This window comes from Glycine max, chromosome 8 (genome assembly GCF_000004515.6).
Source record: "Glycine max cultivar Williams 82 chromosome 8, Glycine_max_v4.0, whole genome shotgun sequence".
NCBI classification, from domain to species: Eukaryota; Viridiplantae; Streptophyta; class Magnoliopsida; order Fabales; family Fabaceae; genus Glycine; species Glycine max.
Window position 1 is genome coordinate 7760515 of NC_038244.2, and position 16906 is coordinate 7777420.

Consider the following 16906-nt stretch of genomic DNA (forward strand, 5'->3'; position numbering starts at 1 on the left):
CTTTGACTTTTGTCTCTTCTCTTTTTATAACACTTTACTGCGATAAATATTCTATTTAACCTTTTAGATCAAAGTAAAATAAGTTGGAACAAATTAGGGTTGGGGTGATGTATGGTTATATAGTTGAGATTTTCATATGTTAAGCAAGTGCTTAAGGAGATCAAAGTAAAAATTTAAGGAGTTTTGGCCTTTGGACACAAGGTTAAAGCCACAAAATTTCATATGGTCAAGAATAAAAGATTCTTGTTTGTGGTAATAATCATGAAAAGAGTTTTTTAACACACACAATTGTTGAATTTGTATAATAATATATGTAGTTACTTCTTGTGAGAAAAATTTATGAAAACTTTATTTTGATTTTATATTTACTTCAACTTTTTCAGCAATGGCCATATTGAATTTTTTTTTAATTGAATAAGGTTTTTATATTGCTAAACTTGAGAATAATACATGTGTTGAATTTATTTTGATTTTATTTATATTAAAATTGTTGTTTATTATGAATATGTTGTTTTATAACTATGACTAATTGTTCATATTAAAATGGTTAACCATATTTTTTAGAGAGTTAATTTAATGTTAAAATCTAGGTCATCAAAATTTATTTTTCTATAAGTAAATGAGGAATTTTTACATATAATGGAAACACACATTATCGAATGAATGAACATGGATTTTGTATGGGAATTTGTATTCCTGATATTCATATCATTGTTAAGTCAATAACAATTATGGGTTAAGTTTGGTTCAATGGTGGTTAACTCTAGTCCTTATAATTTTATTACTCAAAAGTCACACCTAAACTAGATTTTCACTAGCTCATGTCTAAAAGATTGAGTTTATATGAGCAGATTTAACGAAATAATTCTACTATACTAGGAGAATCAAACAAAATATATTTGTTGGTTAGTTATGCCTATAGTTAAGATTACATTGGTAACTTAAGTAGTTACATTTGATTGACATTTGATTGAATTTTATTTTAAATCCTAAATTTCATTATAAACTACAAAAATGACAATCTTAAATGATTTCATTGATTTGATGAGTATACAATATACATGTTAACCCTTACTATTGTTTTAAATTTAGGCACATCATATGATGTAAATTTGTTTTCATAATAATTAATGGTTAACCTTTTTATCATTTGTGGTTAATTTTAATCCTTCTAGCATTATTACTGAAAAAGTCACATATGAATTTAATTTTCTTTTACTGCATGCCTGAAATTTGAACTTATATGAGCAAAACTTGTCATGTCATAATTCTACTTGTACCAAGGGAATCATGGAAGCTACAATTACAAGTTAGTGTTAAGGTTATTTTAGTAACTTAAATTTTTACATTTGATTGAATTTCATTTTACATCCATCTTTCACTAAAAATTACAAAAAATGACGACCTGAATGGTTTGATAAGTATATAATACACATAATAGTTCTTACTTTTGTTTTAAATCTAGGCAAATCATTTGATGAAAATTTTTATTCGTGCTACGAATAAGGTGGTTATGTTAATCATAAATTATTGTTAACTTTATTCATTAGAGATTAATAATGTTATTGAACGCCATATGTAGTTAAGTACATGTGTAAGCATGATCAACTTTGAATCACAAATGATTATGAATAAATTTGACTAAATCAATTATTCGTGCTTATGTTTAATAATATTTAACACGACAATATAGAGATCAAAATGGATAAATCAAACTATGCACGTAGCAAAAGATAAAGATCAAAATTAGATAAATCCAAGTTTATATTAACACGAGACATTACATTACATAATCATTGTTGATGTCTTAGCATGTACTTGGATGCATGTCAATCCTGATTTTTTTTTCAACTAAAATTTTGTGTATTCATGCATTTTTCATATTTTTGAAATAACAGCACACACAAAATGCACACCCACACTAAGATAACTTATGTTAAATATAGACAAAACCTCAAAACCCTTCCTAAGTCATAGTTCTACCATTTTTTCAACAAAAGACAGAATCATAAGGAGTGCATTATAATCATACATAACCAGACAGTTTAAAAAAATAAAATAATAAGTAACATGATTGCATAAATTGAAAGATAAAGAAAAGAAAATAAAGTTTTTAAACACCGATTTATTAGGTAATAAACCTTTTAATATGTAGTATTATAAAATTATCATAATATATTTTTTTAATACTATCATGTTATATTATTTATTATTGTTATTATCATCATTTTATTTAATATGGATTCAACTTTAATACATGAATCAGTGCTGCAACTAGATTTATTAAAAAAAGAGAGGGAGAGAGAGACAAAAGTTAGGCAAAAGACAAAGAAGAAAACCCCCGCAGCCAACCCGACCCGTCTTCTTTCTTTCTCGACTGAACCATACCACACAACACAAAACGCAAGTCAATTGGCGTCGGCACGATTCAGAGATTTGGTTCGCTGCCTGAAACCTAATGGCTCCGAAGGCCAAACCGGCGCCATCGCAGCCTGCTCCTCCTCCTGCCCTCGAAGATCTCTTCACCACGCTCAACCGCCACATCCAGGCTTCCGCATACGACAATGCCGTCAAGCTCACAGATCAGAGTCCGTCAATTAATCTCACTTCTCATTTCAAACGCCTTTCGTTTCATCGCATCATAAACCTTCATTTGTTTTTCTCATCGCAGTTCTCGCCATTGCTCCCGGCGACGAGGACGCGCTCCGATGCAAGGTCGTCGCGCTGATAAAAAATGACCGCGTCGAGGACGCGCTCTCCGCCATTCATTCCTCTAAGAAGCAGCTTGATGATTTTCATTTCCTCAAGGCACGTCGATTTTCGCTTTTTGTTCTGCTTTTTCGTTGGTTAATTGTCGAAATTTGGAATCAGATCCGAGGATGTGCTTATTGCCATATGAGTTTTGTAGATTTCGAATGTTTACTGTGTGTTTAGAGGTTAGGGATTGAATTAGATATTAAAAAAAAAGCTGGTTGAAGTGGAACAAGCATGGAATTGTGAGATGCTGGATGGAAATGGAAAAAAGCATGTTAATTAGAACTTTTAGGTTAGTGGAGAAGAAGGAAGGGTTTTACAATTAGGATGGAAAGAAAAAAGGGAATAATAGTGTAGGTACTAAGTGTGAACTTGTGACTGCAAGAGAAACTGAGGAAGAAGGAACCAAAGATTTGTAGGCAACATACCTCCAATCAAACTCAAGCATGCAAATTGTTATTAAGTCATTGGAAAATCTCTGAGGTCTGACCTTTTAATTTTGAGTTTTTTATGAAATCGAACCATTCTGCTGCTGTATGTGGAACTCTTAACAGCTTTTTCCTACTGATGTTTGTTATTGGGATACTTAGACGAGGAAATTAAAAATGAGTGAACTTGATAGTCAAGAAAAATAGTTTGATTTTTAGGTGATTTGTTGTTTTTTGCATCTTCTTGTTTGGTGTATTTGTTTTCCGTTTATTTGGTTTACTTAAATTGGTTATATTAATTGTTTCAATGTTTCATTGTCTTTATAATATGTTTATATTCTTTTTTTATAAATTCAAGTCCATATGCAGGCTCCACTGCTTCTAAAAGAAAACCATACAGATTCAATTGTTTTGAAAGGTTCATACACTCAAGCATGTACATATTTCACAGAAAACTTTGTTTGAGTTCATCATACAATTGCTTCATGCATGATCTAATAGAAAAGATGAATGCTTACCATTGATTGCTGTTTTTTTACTTTGTTGTTTCTAAATAGGCATACTGCTTATACAGACAAAACAAGTTGGATGAAGCCTTGGAGTCTTTGAAAAGACAAGAGAGCAATGATGAAACTATGCTTTTGGAATGTCAGATATTGTATCGACTTGGGAAAATGGATGCTTGCTTAGATATCTACCGCAAGTTCCAAAATTCCAAGATTGATAACATGGAAATAAATTCTGTTGCTGCCCTAGTTATGGCTGGCAGGTCATCTGAAGTTCAAGGAATGTTGGATTCACTTCGGGTTAAGGCAACAAGTAGCTTTGAATTGGCATACAATACTGCTTGTTCTTTAATTGCAAGGAATAAGTACTCAGATGCAGAGCAACTATTATTGTCAGGCCGAAGGTGATATGCTATTTTGATTATTAGTTGCTAGATACCATATCTACGACACTTTCTGAGCTTGTACCTGTGAATTCTTGAGCTTTAATGTACTTGAAAGTTATGGCACAAACTTACATTTTTTTTTTTATCTTTACCAATAGTAATTAGGTCCTTTATGTTGGGAAATCAAATATGATTGAGATGTGGGGTGTGAGTAAAGAACTCCCACGTTGGAAAAGCATGGACAAATTGAGGTCCATATAAAGTGAAAAGATCCATGAACCTAATTCCTCGTGGTTTTGGGTTGAGATATAGTATATGGCCCATTGCTGTGATCTTGGTAAGTCCACTGGATTCAAATCTCCCTGGTGTTTCTTGAATGTGGATGCCCTTGACCCTAATAAGTGGTATTAGATCTGATGGTTTGACTTGGAAAAGGATTGGATGAACTATAGTTGATGAATGGTGTTAAAAGTCATGTGGCTTGTTGTGTGGTAATGACCTGCAGCATAATAGTCTGTCTACGAGGCAGTTGGAAATGAGTGAGAAGGAGAATTCAGTTGGGTGAGTGGGGATAAGGAACTGGGGCCTTAGGGCAGGGAGGAACCAGACCCTTGCACTGGAGCTCTGATTTGGGAGCTGTGGTTCTGGATCCAAAGGTGAAAAAGATGGGGAAACTGGAAACATTGGGAAGTTGAAACTCTTGGAAATTATCAAAAGACTTTTGGGCGTTGGATTAAGTATTTGAGAGAATGGGAAGTTCTTTGAAAATATACTAATATTGAATTGTGGTATATCTGTTAGTAAACCTAGAGTCCGAGGAGCCTGGGTTATAAATAAAATCAATAGCCTAGTTATGTGAGTGTTAGAGCCAAGTTTTTTAGGTTATGACTTATGACTATGAGAGGGGTTGTACAAGGGGCTTGGGGTTTAGTTTTAAACATGGTGATTATTCTTTTTCTGTTTTATCTCGGTGTATTTTTTTTATTCTATGGAGTGGAAGAAGGATGTCGTGGATGTAAGAAGAGTAGGAGATCGTATCATAGTCTTAAAATTGGTAGTGGGACAGGACACCTTTAATGTTATTAGTGGGTACGCACCTCAGGTTGGGTTAGCAGAACACTTTAAGGTAAAATTTTGGGAGGATCTAGAAGGGGTACTTCAGGATATACCCCAAGGAGAGAAAGTTTTCCTAGGAGGGGATCTCAATGGACATGTAGGTAGCGTGGCTAGAGGTTTTGAGGGGGTGCATGGGGGTTTTGGCCTAGGGGAGATGAATGGGGAGGGTAAATCCATCTTGGAGTTTTCGGAGGCTTTGGATCTTTCTATAGCCAATACATGGTTTAAGAAAAGAGAGGAACATCTTATCACTTACAAAAGTGGAGGGACATGTTCTCAGATAGATTTCTTCCTTATCAGGAAGTCTGATAGGAAGTATTGCTTGAACTGTAAAGTTATCCCGGGAGAGAGCTTGACTACCCAACATAGAGTTTTGGTTATGGATGTAAGAATTAGAGATAGGGCAAAGAGAAGAAGTCCTCTGGTAGCACCAAGGATCAAATGGTGGCACTTGAAGGGTGAGAAACAAGGAATCTTTCAACAAAAGATATGGGAGGGTTGGTGTGGACAATCACAAGGAAGTGCAAATGATATGTGGAACAAGATGTCCCAAGAGATTATTAAAGTGGCTAAAGAGACGTTGGGTGAATCTAGAGGTTTTGGACCTAGGGGTAAAGAATCGTGGTGGTGGAATGAAAATGTTCAGAGCAAAGTTAGAGTAAAAAAGGAGTGTTTCAAGGAGTGGTCTAGGTGTAGAAATTCTGAAACTTGGGATAAGTATAAGATAGCTAGAAATGAAACCAAAAAGGCGGTGAGTGAGGCAAGAGCCCAAGCTTTTGACGGACTATACCAAGCTCTAGGAACCAGGGACGGAGAAAGATCTATATATAGGCTTGCTAAGGGTAGAGAGAGGAAGACTAGAGATTTGGATCAAGTAAAGTGTGTTAAGGATGAAGAAGGCAAAGTCTTAGTGCATGAAAAAGATATCAAGGAAAGGTGGAAGGCGTATTTCCACAACTTATTTAATGATGGATATGGATATGACTCTAGCAGTCTAGACACAAGAGAAGAGGACCGGAACTATAAGTACTATCGTCGGATTCAGAAACAGGAAGTAAAGGAAGCGTTGAAAAGAATGAGTAATGGTAAGGCGGTGGGGCCAGACAACATACCTATTGAAGTGTGGAAAACTCTTGGAGATAGAGGTCTTGAGTGGCTCACCGAACTCTTTAATGAAATTATGAGGTCAAAACGCATGCCGGAGGAATGGAGGAGAAGCACGTTAGTGCCAATCTATAAGAACAAGGGGGATATACAAAATTGTGCAAATTATAGGGGAATCAAGCTCATGAGTCATACCATGAAATTATGGGAAAGAGTGATCGAACGGAGATTAAGAAAGGAGACTCAAGTTACTGAGAATCAATTTGGTTTCATGCCGGGAAGGTCGACCATGGAAGCGATTTATTTATTACGGCGGGTGATGGAGCAATATCGCATGGCCCAACAAGACTTGCACTTGATTTTTATTGACTTGGAGAAAGCGTATGATAGAGTACCTAGAGAGATTTTGTGGAAAGCTCTAGAGAAGAAAGGGGTTAGGGTTGCATATATTCGAGCTATCCAAGATATGTATGATAGGGTATCGACTAGTGTTAGGACACAGGGTGGAGAGTCAGACGATTTTCCCATCACAATTGGTTTACATCAAGGGTCAACCCTTAGCCCCTACCTTTTTACCTTAATTCTGGATGTCTTCACGGAACAAATCCAAGAGATAGCGCCGAGATGCATGCTTTTTGCAGATGACATAGTCCTCCTTGGAGAGTCGAGGGAGGAGTTGAATGAGAGGTTGAAAACTTGGAGACGAGCTCTAGAAACACATGGCTTTCGCCTAAGCAGAAGCAAATCGGAGTATATGGAATGTAAGTTCAACAAAAGTAGGAGGGTTTCTAACTCAGAGGTGAAAATAGGAGACCATATTATCCCTCAAGTCACACGGTTTAAATATCTTGGGTCTGTAATATAGGATGATGGGGAAATTGAAGGGGATGTGAATCATCGCATTCAAGCAGGATGGATGAAATGGAGAAAAGCATCGGGGGTGTTATGTGATGCAAAGGTACCGATCAAGCTAAAGGGAAAGTTTTATCGGACTGCGGTAAGACCGGCGATTTTGTACGGAACAGAATGTTGGGCGGTCAAGAGCCAACATGAGAATAAAGTAGGTGTAGCGGAGATGAGGATGTTGCGGTGGATGTGTGGTAAGACTCGACAGGATAAAATTAGAAACGAAGCTATTAGAGAGAGGGTGGGAGTAGCGCCTATTGTAGAGAAGATGGTGGAAAATAGACTTAGGTGGTTTGGGCATGTAGAGAGAAGACCGGTAGACTCTGTAGTGAGGAGAGTAGACCAGATGGAGAGAAGACAAACAATTCGAGGCAGAGGAAGACCCAAAAAGACTATAAGAGAGGTTATCAAAAAGGATCTCGAAATTAATGGTTTGGATAGAAGTATGACACTTGATAGAACATTATGGCGGAAGTTGATCCATGTAGCCGACCCCACCTAGTGGGATAAGGCGTTGTTGTTGTTGTTGTATGGGTATGTGCATGTAGGCATGTGACTTGCCGAATTGAATTCTAGAGTTTTGGTGTGCATATGGTCATCTGTTAATTTTTCCTTGCTGACATCTTGAACTCCTCTTAATGACCAAAATACATTTATCCCATATTCTATGTTGTGGCTTTGGATTTTTCTAGTGTGATTATGGATTGGCTGTTCATACCATTTTGGGTACTGTGTGTCTGCTTGAGTGAGTATAAGTTTTGTTCCAAGAAAAATGTGTTATGCAGTATTGTGTCCATTTCCAGTTTTAAACCTTAGGTCTTAGGAATACGGCCAAGTATGATTCATGTGAGTTTCACTTTTAAGACAATCTCTATCATGTTCACAATACATCACAACCAGCAGTGGTTCATTGAGTATGGCTTGATATCTTTCTGCTGACATTTATATCAGATTGCATAAGAGTTATTACTTGTTAGGATGGTAAGTGCTGGGTGTTGGAAATTGGAATTATGTAAGTACCGTGAATACTGTGCTAATGCTAATATGCCTACATCATTATGGGGAAGATAACATAATAAACATGTGGTAGTTTAACCAAATTTCTGAAAAAAAAACTGTTTTTCACTGTTAATTTTCAGCTAGATATGTAAAGGGCATATTGATAATATGTTTATTGAATTCCATTTAGAGGGCCTTGTGTAACAGAATTGCTTGAAGCTATTTACTATTGTTGTGCACTAAATTCAGTGACTTATTTTATTGGGCACTAGAAATGAGGCACAATCTGAATTTCATAGTTGATTGTTTTAATTTTAATTTAAATTTGCTTTGATGTTATTGTTTGTTTTACTTCCTTACTCATTAATTGATAAATGATAACCTATTAAGTTAAGCCACATATACTTATGTTTATTCATATATTTTGGATCAGAATTGGTCAAGAGGTCCTGATGGAAGATAACCTGGCCGATGATGACATAGAAATTGAATTGTCTCCTATAGCTGTCCAATTAGCCTATGTTCACCAGGTAAAAGTTTAGATCTAAAAAAATTATTTCTCCTTCAAACAATTATTATTTTTTCAAAGAGCTGGAAATATTAATTTATCATGGATGAACAGCTTCTTGGGCGTAAGCAAGATGCTATTGAAGCTTATACAGACGTGATTAAACGAGATATGGCTGATGAATCATCAATCGCGGTGGCAGTGAACAATCTTGTTTCACTGAAAGGTCCAAAAGATGTTTCTGATAGCCTAAGGAAACTTGATCGACTTAAAGACAAGGAGAATCAAAGCTTCCGACTAGCTCCTGGACTAGACTTGAAACTTTCAGCAAAAGAAAAGGAAGCAATATATGCAAATAGGGTTGTGTTACTTCTTCATGCCAATAAGATTGAGCAGGTCTTTCTTCTTTCTCTGTCTTGTCCTTCTTGAATCATCAATTTTGTGTATTTATTCTTTCTTTTGAAACTGGGCATGGGAGCATACTGTTGATCATTACTGTACTATTAAAATTTGTAGGCACGAGAACTTGTTTCTGCATTACCAGATATGTTTCCAGAAAGTGTGATACCGATATTGCTGCAAGCTGCCCTCTTGGTTAGAGAGAACAAAGCTGGAAGGGCTGAGGAAATACTAGCACAGTTTGCTAGTAAGTTCCCTGAGAAGTCCAAAGTTGTTCACTTAGCCCGGGCTCAGGTAGCTGCTGCTGCTGGCCACCCACATATTGCAGCGGATTCTCTGGCTAAGATATCAGATATCCAACACATGCCTGCTACTGTTGCCACCCTTGTGTCTTTAAAAGAACGAGCTGGTGACATTGATGGCGCAGCTGCTGTGCTTGACGCTGCAATTAAATGGTGGTCCAATGCTATGACTGAGGACAATAAGCTCAATACTATAACACAAGAGGCTGCTTCTTTCAAACTCAGGCATGGGAAGGAAGAGGATGCTGCTCAACTCTATGAGCAGCTCGTCAAAAGCCAGGGAAGCATAGAAGCACTAGTTGGTCTGGTAACAACAGTTGCTCGCATGGATGTTGTTAAGGCAGAGCTTTATGAAAAGCAGCTGAAGGCTCTACCTGGTTTAAAGGGAATTGATGTGGACAGCTTGGAGCGTACTTCTGGAGTGAAACAAGTTGATGCTCCTCGTGTTGGTGTCCCTGAAACATACGAGGAAGGAAAGAATAAGACAAAATCTAAGAAAAAGAGAAAGAGAAAGCCAAGGTATCCTAAAGGGTTTGACCCTGCAAATCCAGGTCCTGCCCCAGATCCAGAAAGGTGGCTTCCCAAGAGGGAGAGATCAACATATAGGCCCAAGAGGAAGGATAAAAGAGCTGCTCAAGTGAGAGGGTCTCAGGGTGCTGTAGTTAGAGATAAGCATGATACTGGTGCCTCATCTAACAATTCAAATCCAAAATCAAACCAGGGAACCTCCAAAGGAGCTGCGCAGAATGCGGTTTCTGAGCAAACCAAGCCTTCATCCAAGTCAAGAAAGAAGTCGAGGAATTAAATAGGACTCGTGGTTTTTTATGAACTTTTTTATTTGACTATTTGTTAATGCTGTTTTTAATGACTAAAATGAGGGTCCATACATACACTGTGGGTTCAAATTCAAAACCGTCAGTTTTGGTTCAAGGAATGAGTATATCTTTTAGATGCAAGCATCAATGTGCAAGTTTGTCGTGCGTAGTTTGTTTGAGTTTTTGGGAATCATGGAAATATCACCTTTCTGTTGTCGAACGCATTATTTTCTTTGACTTGGCTGTGTTCTTTTCCAATGCTCCGGACCTCTAGTTTATTGTGGGCGTAAACTTACATTACATTATTCTCTAATTATATATTACAATAAAGTATCAAAGTTTAAATATTTTAAGATTGTATTAATACATTATAGGATGTCGCATTGATGGTTTGTCAAATGAATGTTATATTCTTTTGCAACATTTTTTTACTAATTATTTTAAGAGTTTAATTTTAATGCACTGTTAGTGCAAAATGTTTATATGAATCAATTAAAAATTATTTTAAGTATGATTTTAGAAGGTAAGGGTTCATTCAGCTCATGATTACTCCTACTTTTTTTAATAAAATTATTATTTTTTTTATCGGCAAATAAATAAGTAGATTAAATAAGTATGATTACCCCTCCTTAATTAAATTATTACGTTAATAATTTATAGAAAAATTATTAAGTGAAAAGGTAAATGTATTTAATATTTTATAAACTTAAACACTTAGTATAACGCTCGTAACTTTATGGAATATCCACGCGAGCAATTTCTCTTTTTTTATTTTTCTTGTCATAATAAAATAAGACAGATGTGTTTTGTTGCAAGTTCCATGTGCCCAAAACACATTTCTTATATTGAATGAAATAAAATAGGAAGGTTGACAAATCCTATTTCATTAGTTTAAACCAAAATATCGCAAAATGAAATAAGTGACAACCGAAGAAACCCAAAAGGATAGTCTCTTTTTGTATGTGCCAAAAGGAAAAATTACCACTGCCTATCAACTACTTGTGTATTGTAACTCCCTCTATACAGATACTACGAATGTTAGGTATTATCACCTTCTCATTGACTCATTTCTTGTGTCCTGGTTTAGTAAGTGTCAAAGTGTGGATTGACTTTATGGGGGCATAGTTGTGGAGACATATTGAATCATCTTGACACTAGATCTTCAAAACTACTCCATACTGAATTGGTAGCATAATCAGGGTCTCTTGTTTTTATTATTGTTACTGCAATTTTATTGTTATTACTGAATTAGGTACTATAGCCTCAATTTTGGTTCTGTAGTTATAATTGGGCTGTATAGCTTTAGGGAGACTTTTGTATCACACTTGTGTGCTAGAACATGGCATAACTTATGCTATTGTCCAGCTTAGTTTGATCTACTTTTAATGAATTCCAATTTGCATACCAGAAAAAGTGTCAAAATGTGTTGTAAATATACTAGTCCCTCCTTCATATATCATTCTCTGCTAACACAAAGTAAAAGAAATCCTTAGAAGTTAGTCAATGGAGACGAGGTCATTATCATCTGCTTGTATCAGAATCTCCAATCATATCACTAATGATAGAATACTATATATTTAAAATGTAAATAAGTTTTTTTTTTTTTTTTTTTTATAATTAAAAGGTCTACAATCTCGAACAAGCAAATAGATAGTGTACCCTCCTCATCATATTAATAAACCAATATAGTAGTTTAAGAAAGAACTTCGTCTACTTTAATATTATTTGCCTAGGGTTGTGTATTTTTTAGAATTGAATCCACCTAAGAGTAACTTTGTATCCCATATTTAAAGTTTAGATTTTGTGCAAACTAAGTGTATTTGGATAAGTGTGGGACAAAATTAATTTTAAATGCGATTGATTTCATAAAATTGATTTTGTATTGATATAATTTATGTGAAATTTTTTACTATAGAAATAGTTTTACAATAAAATTCAATATATTTTTTATCAAATGAGTTATATATCTAAAATTATTTCAACACAAAACTAATTTTGAATCTAAAATCACTTCAACTTGAAAATAAACATGTAAATTTTCCTATTTAAATTTATGTTAACCATTATATTAATATGATTTAAAATAATTTAAGGTAAAACCAAACACAAAGTAATGTCTAGATAGTCTGTTATATTATTAGGTTGAAAAATGACCCGACAGTTAAAATACTGTTTGAAAAAATAGACTATCATAAGAGTCATCCATGATGTAACTTGTAAGTAGCTTTCTTCTGATCCAAGTGTTAACTCCCTTGAATACTTGACATCCAAGAAATAGGGGAGAATACAGTTTTGAACAAGTCAGACATAATGAATCTTCATACCGTTTAATTTTCTAATAGTTTTCCATGACAGGAACAGAAAATTAAAGAAAAAGAAAATCTTAACAACAAAATGACATTCTATAGTACCCATGAAAGGTATGAAAATAAAAATTGATTTGATTTGTATCATGTTTCATGTTTGCAATTCGCGATCCACACACACCTCGTACATTCCTAGCATGCATTTCAATGGGGGGAGTTTCGCAGTTTCTTACATAGGTTTTCGTGTTGCAACGTTTTGCTACTTTGCTTCTACAAGCAACCCAAAATGTGGAATTCTCATACATATAATATTTTTTATTCATTTAATTTTAACGCTGAGAGAGAGTGGAAAATGGGTACCACCCCTATGCATATCATAATAAATAAAAAGTTATTTTCTTTATTAGAATTATAATTGTAACAAAAGAATATAATTTAGATTACCAGTCATGCTTAAACAATAAAACCAATGTCTTTTTCTTCCATCAATCACGCTAAAATCTATAAAAAAAAATATTAAGTATATTCGTCCACTCATTTGATTATCGTTTTACTAAGAGCATAAGGAAGTTTAAATGTGTCAAGTTTTGGTTTAAAGTAAAATCATTGGATATATCATTCACCCAAAAGGAAAGATATATAGGCACATGCAGCTTTTTTTTATTGTCTAAAATACGAGTACCATGACTCCTTCATACTTCTTCTGAATGGTATTTATATTAATTATATACATTGTGCCTCTGATGAAGAAAAAATACTGAAAATCATTTCTCTATTTCAATCACCAATGAAGTTTGCAAGTCTTTATCAGCTAAGCCAATGAAAGTTTCCTCTCTAATACAATATTTGTTAATTTAGCATTCCAAGTGGTCACAAAGTGATTTTGGAAGTGCAAAGCTAGGAATAATATAATGCATTTTATTAGAACTTCTCTTCCTTCTAGACTTTGTCCAACACAAAATCAAACTCTTGGTTTTTGATTTCCCAGTGGTGGGAAGTCCTAAGTATCCCCCCATGCATGATTTTCAACTGCATTTACTCCCAAAACCATCTTCTGCTCATTTAATATGGAATTTTTAATTTAATTTTATTCTTACTTAATTTGTCCATTTGCCTCTTCCTTGGTAGCCCCGGAAAATAATAATACAATCCCACAAAACAACACATGTGAGATCACGGGAGATTGAGGTGCAATTTTTTTTTCTATGGATAGAAGCACTTTCTTTCACTCTATTAAATATCCAATCATACTAATTTTAACAGTAGTTTTACAGAATGACACTTTTAATCACTTTAGAGTTTCGTTAAATATTATTAACTCAATTGTTTTGTTTTAAAAAGGTCACATTAATCACCCGGTCTTTATAAAATTGTTTAGAAATTTTTAAATAAGTTTCTAAATTAAAAGAAAATTATAGTCGGATCCTTGATCTTGCATATTTTTTATAATTGGATCCTCGAAATAAGTTTATAACAACTTGAAACCACTAAAAAAATGTCAATCTCTGATGATTTTAAAATTAAACATATTTTTATCCTTATTGATTTTTCTACACTAATCTTGTTCTTTTTAAGTTTGAAAACATTACAAAAAACTCTTACAAAGAAAGTGAACTTAATAGTTAAAAAAACATCTAATGCTTATGTAATTACACAAAAATTAAAGGAATACTGTAATTTGTCAATTATATAAACTAATTTGGGACTAACATTTATATATTTTTTTTGTGTGTCTTGTAGTCAACAAAATGCGTCAATAACCACATTAATCATTTATGTATGGCAATATATTTTTTTTTAACTTTTTAAAATCTCAAAACATATCAAGTAAGTAAGATTCTTTTAATTGAATCTCTCTTTAGCACAACAATTCTTTTTTACCCAAAAATATCACACAAACATTAACAATCCTATACAAATAAATAAAACTAACTAATTAATAAATTAAAATAAAAAACAGTAAATCACAAAAAAAGAATAAATAATTAATTTGGTGGAATTTATGTTAAATACACGGACCAGCATTAACTTATGTATTAAATTTGTATTCATTTATATAATTTTGTTTCTTTCACTCTTAATCCACTTTATTAATTTTGTAGTATTAAAAAATTAATCACACGATTGATCATAAAAGATTATATAATTAGAGATGAAATTTGAAATTTGACATGGCATCTCACTGAGTCTGACTATTATCGATCAATTTGTATAGGAAACTGGTGGGAGTTTGCATAATGAATTCGAAAATTGAAACCAACCAAACCACACAGTTGGATCGAGACAGACAAAGAATCAACTCCAATACTACAACCTCATAGTGCACCCAATGTGGGTTTTCTCGTACCATATTGATTACAATTACGCCCACTCCTGTCTCTTAGCCATGAGCCTATCCTAACACCTTCTGATATTATGCTTCCAACTTCCACAAACCCAGAAACACTCAACTTCTAAGACATTTCTCCTTTTAATAATATATATGTTAGGAGAATAAAAAAATTGGTATATACAATCTTTTATGTTCTCTTCATCCATCCAAAAAATTAAAATGTCATACATTACTTAAAAGAATCAAATTCAACCCCTCTCAAACCAATAACTTTTACTAATCTAATCCATCACAAACTATTATATATAATATTTTTTTTTTTACTTTTATAATTCAACTATCAAACATCATTTATTGATTTTTTTTTTTCAATTAAGAGTGCATGCTTGTTAAATTGTTAATATATTAATGATAAAACTTTTGTATAAAAATTAAAGATAATGCTAATGCTATTATAAATATAATTACATTTGCTAAATCACATTCTGGCTTCAATAAGAATTTGTTTATTTGATTTTTTAAATGATTTTTTTATTAAAAATAGGTTTAATAATATATTATCAAATTTTCTGAAAAAGATAAAACTAAATAACAGTGTTTTTTTAATTTACAATATCAAAATGAACGTTTATTTTTATTCATGATATCATTTTGAGTAAACAATTTTAAACAAACTTTGTGTCCACTGAGATTAAGGCGGAACCTCACATCACCCAGGATATTTAAAAAAAAAAATACTATTACTTAATAAATTGAATTCAAATATTTTAGATAAATAACATGCCTTGTTAATGGATAGAGATTTTATTTTTTATGATCCAATTTTCGTTTTCGAAATATTTTAATGTACGAATACAATTATACAAATTTCGCAGAAACAATAATTTCAAATTTAAATCATGATAATTATGGAAAGAAAATTAAAGACGTATCATTTATACTGAAAACCACGAATATTTTCTTTTTACTATTTAGGATTATTCTTTATTTTTTTAATTGTTTCATGCCGTTTACCAAAGATAACATAAAAAATTAATTGATTTTTCCATAAAAAAATAATTGATTTGATTCATTTCAACTTACTAATTTACTAAATGCAGTCAATGCGTTCTTGTAATATTTTATTTAAATTTTAAAATGACACATTGAACGATTCTTTTGTAACTCATTTAATATTAACTTTGTAAAAGTGAAGTTTAAAGATTATGTATAATTTATAAGATATTCGGAGCAAGAATAATATTAAATTTAATTGATATTAAATTTAAAATATTGACAAAATTCAACCCAATAAAGATAATAGTAACAGTAATAATCATATCAGTCCTTTTAACTGTAAATTTATGTTATTTTGTTTGCCATTAAAAAATAAGAAGATATTATTTAAAAAATTTATTTTTGACCTTTTTATAACTTTATTAAGTAAAACAAAAGAACATCATTAACTGCAATTGTTACCGTTGTAACTATTTAATAAAAATATATTAAATATCTTTTGTATTAAATTTCAACATTAAGTTGGCCATTGGAGATCTTTTTTTAACACCATTATGGCAATATCCTATTTCAAAATTAACAAATTAATACATATTTCATCCGTTATTTTTATATATTTATATTCATTTATTTATTACTAAAAAGACTAAACCAATGACAGTTGTATGCACAAAATATTAAAACATTTTTTATTCATATAAAAAAGTACATTCAACAAATATGCAGCACGCAGTAAGAGGAATCCATTTACCGTTACAAAAATCAAGTTAAAATTTTTTAAAAACATTAAATATCATTTCACAAATAACTACTAGTACAAAATAAAATATCATTTCACAAGATTTCACAATTTACACATTTCAATCAATTATGAACCATTTTTTTTTTTAATGATTATCTTTATTAGATCCTTTAAGGATATATTTTTATCCATATAAAATTTGAATTTAAGAAATAGAAAAGAAATTATAAAAAAAAAAGAGTTAAAGAAAAGAAAAGTAAGAAAGAAAGAAAAAGATCAGGAGAAGCGTGAAGGCAGGTAGAAGAAG

At 32.7% G+C, this 16906-nt stretch overlaps 1 protein-coding gene across 1 annotated transcript; it reads left to right on the forward strand.

The window, feature by feature from the left end:
• Positions 1 to 2289: 2289 nt before the first annotated feature.
• On the forward strand, positions 2290 to 10443 carry LOC100810125 (signal recognition particle subunit SRP72). The gene is made up of 6 exons (XM_003531130.5): positions 2290 to 2588; positions 2672 to 2808; positions 3740 to 4092; positions 8633 to 8729; positions 8822 to 9103; positions 9224 to 10443. The coding sequence occupies exons 1-6, from the start codon at positions 2459 to 2461 to the stop codon at positions 10211 to 10213; spliced, it is 1989 nt and encodes a 662-aa protein (XP_003531178.1). The 5' UTR covers positions 2290 to 2458; the 3' UTR covers positions 10214 to 10443.
• Positions 10444 to 16906: the final 6463 nt, after the last annotated feature.

Coding starts and splice junctions, on each gene's coding strand:
- LOC100810125 (XM_003531130.5), top strand. CDS start 2,459: ATGGCTCCGAAGGCCAAACCGGCGCCATCGCAGCCTGCTCCTCCTCCT. Junction 2,589..2,671: donor CGTCAAGCTCACAGATCAGA/GTCCGTCAATTA, acceptor TTCTCATCGCAG/TTCTCGCCATTGCTCCCGGC. Junction 8,730..8,821: donor AATTAGCCTATGTTCACCAG/GTAAAAGTTTAG, acceptor ATGGATGAACAG/CTTCTTGGGCGTAAGCAAGA.